Source organism: Aplidium turbinatum, chromosome 5, assembly GCF_918807975.1.
Source record: "Aplidium turbinatum chromosome 5, kaAplTurb1.1, whole genome shotgun sequence".
In the NCBI taxonomy this organism is placed as follows: domain Eukaryota; kingdom Metazoa; phylum Chordata; class Ascidiacea; order Aplousobranchia; family Polyclinidae; genus Aplidium; species Aplidium turbinatum.
The window spans coordinates 36,035,857-36,046,297 of record NC_137476.1 but is presented as its reverse complement, the minus strand read 5'-3'; the positions used below and the strand labels follow the sequence as shown (position 1 = coordinate 36,046,297).

At 38.2% G+C, this 10,441-nt stretch overlaps 1 protein-coding gene across 1 annotated transcript in view; it reads left to right on the top strand.

Moving 5' to 3' along the window:
- The first annotated feature begins 1,958 nt into the window (after positions 1 to 1,958).
- LOC145771223 (uncharacterized) overlaps positions 1,959 to 10,441 on the top strand; it is a 30,961-nt gene continuing 22,478 nt past the window's right edge. The window contains exons 1-3 of the mRNA XM_082582957.1: positions 1,959 to 2,016; positions 2,489 to 2,665; positions 9,348 to 9,495. Coding sequence (XP_082439083.1) covers positions 1,959 to 2,016; positions 2,489 to 2,665; positions 9,348 to 9,495 — 383 coding nt within the window. The remainder of the gene's footprint in view (positions 2,017 to 2,488; positions 2,666 to 9,347; positions 9,496 to 10,441) is intronic.

Sequence of the window (10,441 nt, the reverse complement as noted above, 5' to 3'; positions counted from 1 at the left end):
AAGTTTGAGAAAAGATAAGCTTATTTTGATTGTTTTAAAACAAAAGTTCATTTCTTGATGATACAAGAAATATTTGGTATGAAAAAACGCAAATGTTATAACCTTACAAGGTGGAAAGTTTCAATACAAAGCAAGATCAATTACTTCCAATATTCATGAAGTTCAAAGTGAATCCCTGATGTTACATGGATTTGATTACCAATTGCCAAACTCAATTCAATACCAAATCTTTAATATGACCCGACCAACACGTTATTTGAACCATTGCGGTAATAAATCCAGTACCTGCTGACGGGTAGGCTTCTTTCCGATAGGCCTTGACAGACAAAGCACCTGGCAGTTTGTTGCAATCTGCTGCACGTTTCCACCTTGTCGGACCTCAGAAGATTTTGAATGTCCAACTGTGTGGTTGGACTTTTCGTGGCCACGAGTATTTCTAAATAACTTTACATGCAACTAACCTATGTTTTCATGTTGAACCAATCTCAAAGTTCAAAAAATACTTAATCGATTAAGTCGCGTTGAATGGAAGGTTTTCCTTTAAGTGTGTTGCACAAACACTCACACTGAATGTAGAGCCATCCTTGCTTGGCTTTGCTTTTTCTTTGTCAAGACTTTGTTTCTTTGTAAGTAGGCTACTGGTCAAAGAAAATCAACGTTAACAATTTTTTGATGGTCATAAGTTTAGTGCTGGAATAGATCACTCTAATACCTTCTCTGCAAAGATTTCACACAACAGAAGTCAAACTGTAGTCGTTCTTGTAGATTTGTTGCAGCTTCCTTCTGCTGTGAAAGTGACGACGACAATCACGATCAAGATGGAATGCTTAGTGCTTATTTGCGGGCTGGTAACGCAATGGTTACTGTCTGTACTTCGGTTTTGCTAATTTGCGACCAGGCTTCGAAGTAGTTTCTTCTGCAGCCGAACTGAGTTCTCTTCAAACAGGAAAATGGTTGAGATTAATTAAAACCTGCCAGGTTGTTGAATACTACAGTTGCCATATTGTCCAATAGGCTACAGATCAACTATGAATAAACTCCCACAAGCATCAACGCGTGAATCATGCAATCTAGACAATTGAATTTAAAATCACACAGTGATGTATAAGCTTGTGTGGATAATCTAACAAACGTTGTAAAAACCTGATTAGGGTAGAAGGCCTATTGCTAGCAGTTTATATAAAAGCTCATAACAAGTGTAGTGATTATAGGTTCAAGGTAGACTATCGGGCTGTGACAACATGTTACAAGCAAATTTGCAATAGGAGTTTCAAAAAGTCAACCATTGAGTTTAAAAGTAAGATATTTGAAAGGCTGAGAAAAAAGGACTACACTAAATTCTGAATGACCATGCATAAGCGAATGAACGTTGCTCAGTAACAAAATTGTGTAGAAAGCAAACTGTCATTACAACTCTAACTTGTAAATGGAAGATCTGACTTTGAAAGCTACTGAAGTTACATTTTCAAGTGAATGACAAGTTTGTTTAGTTTGTTGATCAAAGCAAATTGATGTAAAAAAAGTTCATATTTATGAGCAGATTGATTTTGTTACATTGACCCTTTCAATATCGTTGAAAGTGTTTCGTTTTACTTTAACAAAACTTAATCTATTTTGCTTGAAAAACTATTTTTTGTGACTGAAATAGTTCTTATACTCAAGGCTTCATTTCCAAAATACGAAAAACAAAACTCAAATAAAAGCTGAGAATACCAGTAGCTTAATTTAACTTGAATTTTAAATTCTTGTCAATTGACATTCAACAAAATTGCAACTAGCAGTTGGACTCAAAAAGTTTTGTAAACACTTCCAGAGATGACCAGCCGCAAATAATCTGCAACTATACGTCTTTTCAAGCTCAATTCATAAGTTTGCTGTGATTGGAATAATGACATTCAACACAATCTAATCTAATACTAAATGAAGTGTTATGACAATGGTGCAAGATGTTCTCTGAAATGAAATGCATCTGTATAATAATACTACTAACTGTCACCAAGAGAATCGCCGATGCAGGTAAATACTTGAACTTGATTTTTAATCTAATCGCACAGAAAACATGTTTCTTATAATTATGAAGTGCCAAGAACGAACTTCATTTTATGATTGCTACATTATAATAGAAATCCCATGAAGCATCAAATGACAACAACAAAAAATACAACTAGTTAAATTTGAGTAAAGGTTACTAAACTGGAACAAAAACAATTATTTTCGATGAATTGCGATTTTCTTCTTCGTTGTATGAGCCTCTGGGCCAGAGGGTCTATTGTTTGACCATCCCAGCTTTAAAATGTTTCCAGACTGCACTGGATGGCTACTAGAGAACAGCCAGTCTTTGGTTTCATCATCTAAGACGTGCAGACCTTCCGCTCCGTAGCGAAATGATTTCTGCAATCAATAATTTCTTAACTTGGCAGAAAATCTAGAAAATTTTAACCTGATGTATTCAAACAATAAATCAACACGTCTTTACGTTTTTATACAGAATGCCATAACAGTTTTCATGGACAACAAGACAAGATATACGTTTGGTCGGATGATAAAACCAATGCAAACAGCGCTCAACAAACGTGCATGGCATCCGGTGGAAATCTTCTTCAATCGAGAAGCGGAATTGACAAAGATGGATTGATAACTATGATGCAACAAAAGTACAACAATGGTACAACTAAATACGATATGTTGAAGACTAATACAATAAAATACACGTATTTGACATTGCTCATTACGTTAAGACCATATAATACTCAAAGTAACTTTTTTTAAATTATTTTTAAATTTTTAATCATCATTTACTCTCTGTTCTTTAAATAACTGAAATATGATGAAAACGCCCTTTGAACTACTACTTGCAAAATTTGTTATAAATATAAAATGCTACACTTTGTCGCAGACCTACAGTATGTTGTGCTTCAGAAACTATTTTGGCTTCACAGTTTCGAGCTCCATTCTGAATCGATAAAATTACACAGGCTGGCATAACCGTTTATCGGTGCTCATAAGCCAGTTTATAGGCTGCATCTGCTTTCAGAAGCAAAACTTTGAGATAATAAAGCATTAGCTAGTAAACTAAAACTAATAATACAACAAACAATAAGTCTATACAAAGTGCTAAGCAAAAAGGTTAAACAAACAAGAATAATTAAATTAACTAAGCTGCATAATAGTGATGTTATTTACTTCTTGACAATTTAAACATGATAAACTAACAAATACAACATTTGTGGATCAAGGAAAAATAACTTTTTAATTGCTATGCAAACTCATGTTTGAAAACGTTTACAACAAAATGCAACAGCCAGTTGTCAACGAAAACATTACTGCAATATACAGTGTCACAATCAATGTGCAAAGCCTCGCGTCGGGCTGCTTTGCGTCTTGACAGAATGTGCTGTTTTCATTATGGAATTCTGGTGCGGTGTGTTATTATCGGTTATGACCTAAAGTAACCTCTGATTACGAAATCTGTATTATGTAACGTGTATTCTTCTGGAATCATTTTCCCTACGTGACCTTCTAGAGACTTCTGTTGTTTACATTTCAATGCTACGTGACTAAACGATGAGTTCGTGTGATGCAACGTTACTTAATCTTCTCGAAGTTACTGGACTGAACAGCCAACTATAAATAGTGGTGTAGTTTGTGTAATTATTATTCTGAGAATTATGATGATTATTATTGAGTTGGTTATGAGAGTTGTGCTATGAGTTGTGGATTGGTAGTTGATGCAGAAATTATAGTTATTTGAGAAGCCGTTCGTTAAAGTTCTTCAAGAAGTCAGATTATCATTTCGCTAGTAGAATTATTCGACATTTAATTGACTGCTTTTCGGTTATAACCCATTAAACTACGTCATTGAATCTTTCCAAGTCTTTTTCCTGGTAAGAGATAGAAAGAAATCGTGACATTCTGGGGGCTCGTCCGGGATTTTAACCGAAAAACCGAAGAATACCGAAGATTTATTGAAAGAATAATAAATTAATGTCAAGATGGCGGATACTGTCAAACATGAGATGATTGAAGACTTAGGGAGCATGGCTGAACGAATGGGGCTGACTGGTAATGAGAAGTCTCAGTTTGTGATGGAAGAGTATCACAAGATAATGGACCAAAAAGCTCAGCGAGAAGCTGACGAAAGAGAAGATAGAAGAGCTGCTCGTGAAATAAGGAAAGCAGAGCTTGAAGCTGAAGAAAAGCGAGCACAACTTGAAGCTGAGGAAAAGCGAGCACAATTTGAAGCTGAAGCAGAGAAGAAGCGGGCGCAGCGCGAAGCAGAGGAGAAGCGGGCGCAGCGCGAAGCCGAAGAGAAGCGGGCACAGCGCGAAGCAGAAGCCGAAGAGAATCGGGCGCAACGCGAAGCAGAAGCTGAAGAAAGAAGAGCGCAATATGAATTGGAAAAGTTAAAACTTGAATTAGAAAGACAAAAGCTGGACATTAGTGAGCGATCTAATTCTACTAATGATAATGCTCGAGATGTTATTTTGGCGCAAGTTAGACGTCCAGATTTGCCATCGTTTGTTGAAGAAAAAGATGAGTTGGATAGTTATTTGTTAAGATTTGAAAGATATGCTACAATAGCCAAATTGGAGAAGTCGACGTGGGCTACCCAGCTAAGCATGTTATTATCGGGACAAGCTCTTGATGTATCAAGACTTTCGCAAGAAGAAGCCATGAATTACGACAGATTGAAGTTAGCTCTGTTAAAGCGATACAATTTTACCGAGCATGGATACCGTCAAAGATTCCGTGAGGCAAAGCCTGAAAAACACGAAAGCCCAGGTCAATTTATTGAACGTTTGAGAAACCTTTTGTTAAAATGGTTTGAACTTTCGGGGGCCGAACAATCATTGGACGGATTGGCAAACCTTATAGTTAAGGAACAATTCACAGATTCATGTTCAAAAGATCTGTCTGTTTATCTAATGGAGAGAAGTCCAAAGAATCTAGAAGACATAGCCAGTGTGGCGGAACAATACTTGGTTGCTCATGATGAGAAGTTGTCGGCTGAAGAAACGTTGTCATGCGATAATGACGAGGAGCAAACAAATAATTTTAAAGGAGGTGCGGTTCCAAGAGAAGTACGTTGTTTTAATTGTAATGGCTTAGGTCATAAGTCTGTTAACTGCCGGAGGAAGACTAACAGAAATCATCAGGAATCGAGGAAGTGGTGCAATCGTTGCAATAGGCAAGGACACGAAGCGAAGGAATGCAAGGACAAGTCGTTTTCCTTATCCAATCAGTCTGGAAAAGATAAAGACACAGACGTTTATCGATGCGGTTGTGCATTAATGATTCCGGAACCCACGCTTGACGAGGAGAAACCGGATGAAGATGTTTGCGGAAAAATAATACCTGAAGATTACCTGCCAGTAGTGGATGGAAAAGTTGGAAACAAAAAGGTAAAAGTTTTACGTGATTCTGGTTCTACGGGTATAATGGTGAGGAGAGATTTAGTAAATGACAATCAGTTAACGGGAAAAACTGGCCATGTGACAAAGATAGATACCACTTCAATCCAAGGACCGTTAGCGATGATATATATCGAAACTCCGTATTGTAGTGGGACTGTGAAAGCGTTATGTTTACAAAATCCTTTAGTTGATCTTATAATCGGGAGTGTTATTGAGAAAGATTCTGAAGTTACCTGTTATTCTTGTGGCAAGAATGGTCACTTTGCTCGAGATTGTTCTGCAGATAATCAGCAACGATCTCACGGTCATGGATACAATGAGCGCGAAGAACCGAGGGGAAGAGGCAGGCGACGACCATTTGGAGTTTGCTATAGATGCGGTAGACGCGGACACTTCGCCAGGGAGTGCGTTGCTGACGGCGGACATTCGGAAAACAGACGTTGCCGTGACAACCACTGCTACCGATGTGGAGAGATTGGACACATAGCCAGGAGCTGCTCTTTTGATGAAAAGGCTTGCTACAACTGTCGTAAAGAAGGTCATCTCGCCAAGGACTGTCCGGAGAGGAGGTGTTTCCGATGTAGGAAGATGGGTCATCTCGCTCGCCGATGCACTGAAGATGTTGAGGACGTTGGAGAGTTTCGCCGAAAACGTGATTATTGTTTTGAGAAAAGCTATCGTTGGTAGATCATGCAACGATAGACTTATGAGAACTGATTATTGAGTAATTAATTGTTTTATGGTGTGTTTTGTATTGATTGAGTAGTTATATTGTTTGCAACAATATTCTAAGGGGGGGCGTATGTCACAATCAATGTGCAAAGCCTCGCGTCGGGCTGCTTTGCGTCTTGACAGAATGTGCTGTTTTCATTATGGAATTCTGGTGCGGTGTGTTATTATCGGTTATGACCTGAAGTAACCTCTGATTACGAAATCTGCATTATGTAACGTGTATTCTTCTGGAATCATTTTCCCTACGTGACCTTCTAGAGACTTCTGTTGTTTACATTTCAATGCTACGTGACTAAACGATGAGTTCGTGTGATGCAACGTTACTTAATCTTCTCGAAGTTACTGGACTGAACAGCCAACTATAAATAGTGGTGTAGTTTGTGTAATTATTATTCTGAGAATTATGATGATTATTATTGAGTTGGTTATGAGAGTTGTGCTATGAGTTGTGGATTGGTAGTTGATGCAGAAATTATAGTTATTTGAGAAGCCGTTCGTTAAAGTTCTTCAAGAAGTCAGATTATCATTTCGCTAGTAGAATTATTCGACATTTAATTGACTACTTTTCGGTTATAACCCATTAAACTACGTCATTGAATCTTTCCAAGTCTTTTTCCTGGTAAGAGATAGAAAGAAAACGTGACATACAGGGTGACCCAAAAAAAAACGGGCCCCAACTCTAATTAGGCCCCGTTTCTTAGTGTTTTGTCCGAATGAAATGAAACTTTGGTTATAACTATTTTATTATGTTCAAAACATCACATCAAAACACTAGGGTCTTTGGCCTTTTTTTCTTCGTTCTACAGCATGTGTTCTAGATGGCCTCCATTTACCTCCGTGCATTTCTTGAGGCGCAGCACGAAGTTGTCCATGACGTTCTTACAGACTGACGTGGGAATTACTCTCATGTCCTCCCTGATGGCTTCCTTGAGATCCGTGATGGTTCTGGGTTTCCCTGCGTACACTCTGTCCTTAAGATAGCCCCAAAGAAAAAAATCTGGGCGGCTTAGGTCCGGGCTATGGGGTGCCCACTCAAAATCAGTCGTGAGACTGATCACTCGGCCTCCGAAGATCTCTTTCAGCCAATCTCGCTTCAGGTTTGAGGTGTGAGAACTTGCCCCATCTTGCTGGAACCAGAACTTGCTCATGAGCGACGGGTAGAGGGTCTGGAGCTCACTCTTGAAGGTTTTGAGGACCTCCACATACCGCTCCTTGGTGACTGTCACTACTGCGCCAGATTTTTCGATGAAGATTGGTCCGATGATGCCTCTGGCCGAGATTGCAGCCCACACAGTGCACTTAGGAGAGTGCAGGGGCTTGGTGGCTACTTCGGTGGGTCTGGAGGACCCCCAGAAGACATTTGTCTTGGAGTTCGCCTTTCCGTCAAGATGGAAGTGGGCTTCATCTGAGGTCCAAAGGAGGTTAAGGAAACCTGGTGTCTCCTCGATCTTCTCGAGCATCTTGACTGCCATAGCGCTCCTCTGCTTCTTGTCTGAGGCTGTAAGGGTCTGCATCGTCTGTATTCTGTATGGGTAAGCCCTGATATCGTTCACCAGCACTCTCCTGCAAGTGTCACGGGACATACCGAGAGACTGACTTCGTTTACGCACAGAGCGTTTCGGACTCTGCTGAAAAGACTCCCTTACACTTTCGACTAGCTCGGCTGTCCGCTTCTTGGGACGTCCCAAGTGGCCTGGACGGTTCTCACTGGCAGCGTTGAGGTTTTCCACGGTCCCATACTTCTCGAAGTGGTCCACCCAGTTCTGAATTCTGCTTTTGGATGGAGCCTTTTCACATTCGAACTGATGCATGAAACTGTGCTGGGTTTTCTTAAACGAGCTTGTTTTGTAGTAAAATTTAACACAGTGTATTCTTTGTACCGGCTCCCACTGGGGTGTTGGTGTACTCACGGTAGTTGATTTTGCCATGTCCTATAAAATAAGGGCAATCGGTGAATAAATAAAGGAGATATGACATAAAGTGTACGTGGGGCCCGTTTTTTTTGGGTCACCCTTTTATAACATGTGTGACTTCTAATTAGCCTACTATACTCTATATAGAGCTTCGATAGAGAGTTTGTCTTGTTGAACCATAGGCATACGAAGTCGAGCAACGTGATTAAGTTTAACATCTTCAAGTTTATTACATTTACATAAACATAAAACTACGCAACAAATTAAGTATCAAACGTTTTCGACATCACAAGATGTCCTCTTCAGGAATAATATACATACAACTTAACTACATCTGAAAAAATACAATGGTTAACTAAATCTATAAACAGAAAAAGACAAAAACTGCACAGTACTTCTGACTAGCTCAAACTCAACGATATAGGCTCCACGAGAATCAAAGGTAACTGCATCAAAAGGTGTTGAACAGATCACATGATATGGTAGAAAGATAAGGTGCGAAAAAACAAATTTTAAAATACAGAGAGCAAGAAAGACGAGCCGCAAGCATACAATTGTCTGTTCAAAAGTGGATTGTGACGTTTTATGTACAAGGCTTCCAAGAATTTAGTTTGATACTCAGACCTGCCTCTGGCATGATCTCAAACTGCTTGATAGAAACGTTATTTTGGCATTCTGTACATGAGAAAATGTGATCTTTAATTGCGCTTTTCTGTATAGAATTCAAATTCAGGTGTTCCCCAGCTCTAGTCGATAAATGTCTTGTTGACATACCGATGTATGTCAGGCTTGCATCACGCAAAGAACTGAATTAGGCAACGCAAACAACTGAATTATGTACGCAAACAAACAACTATGTATATTATTTCTGAAGAGGACATCTTGTGATGTCGAAAACGTTCGATACTTAATTTGTTGCGTAGTTTTATGTTTATGTAAATGTAATAAACTTGAAGATGTTAAAATTGATCACGTTGCTCGGCTTCGTATACTCTATATAATAGCAAACTTCAATGCGTGAGTTTGAGATTACCAACAAGCACAAACAAATCACAATTTTTGTCTGGCAAGTAACGATAATATACCAACCCAATAGAATAGATTTAATTCTCTTTCTTGTTCATTGATACGTAATTGCAGTAGATGTGAAAAAAACTTAATGTAAGAATATTATTGTTCCGATGCGATTGTTAAGATTATTCTGTAGCCTATTTCTGGTATTCTTTCAGAAAAAGCATATTCTACAATTAAAATCTAACTAAATCTTCAAGTAGTTATTTCATTGTAGGATTGGTAACGGTTAATATCCATCAGCATCCAAACATCCCACAATTCTACAAGTTCAGATCAACTGGAGGATTTGTAGACCCGGAAGATATAAGTGGATGGAACAGACCTCCTCATGGGGAAATGCAAAGCTTCAAATTATATCTCAGGTTCTATATTAAATTCAACTTATAGAATAAACGTTTTAGGTATTTATTTAAGCTATAATGCGTCATCATAATGTACATGACAGCAAACTTAATTTATAATTTCAATAACCCAATATCCGTTACCAAGAATATTGGTTATTTAGTTGCCTTTATCTAGTTCCCAGTATTTAGTTATCTAGTTCCCAGTATTTAGTTCCCAGTATTTAGTGGAAGTTAACCGCTCAAGGGAGGGGCCGTTTTTGGATCAAATTCAATCAGCTGTTACGTGTTATGCGTTGGTGCTATTTTAACAGAAGTTGTACTGGTGTGAAAAAAAAATCATTTGTCTATAAGTTTGAAAAGTCATTATTCTAAATTTTATATGTTAAACTTGATAATTCAATTTTTGCAAAGGTACCAAAAAAACGAGAATTTTGATTTATCTTGCCGCCGTTTAATTACGGTGTTAATCCGATTTCATGCAAAGTTCTGAATGACAAAGAGCTCGATCGACGGCACGAAGTGTGTGTGCGGTGTGCCAAATCATTGCATTGATAAAGATTTACGACTTGCGAGCAAATCTTATTGTAGGCTACTCATTAATTCTAAAATAGTTACAATCAGAGTAATATTGTTACACGAATTTGAAAAAAACACAAAAAAAAACTGCGTTTGTTGTTTTACATTTTTGTCCTAAACTAATGCTATTCGAAACTTATGGGTAGCTTCTAGTTTTATGGAACCAAACTTCTCATAAGTAACACCTTAGCCCACTTGAATAGCTGTTTACATCTTCGTTTGTGTACTTTAGATCTACAATCGTGTTTGTAGTATGAACATTTTTAGTAGAGAAAAGACAATTGAACAAGCTGTTGAAATTATCTGAAATTTCTAAGTTCAAATTAGGTGCTTATGAAATTGTGAATTTGTGTGAAGTCGCATCACAAATATCATGCAGGCTACATCA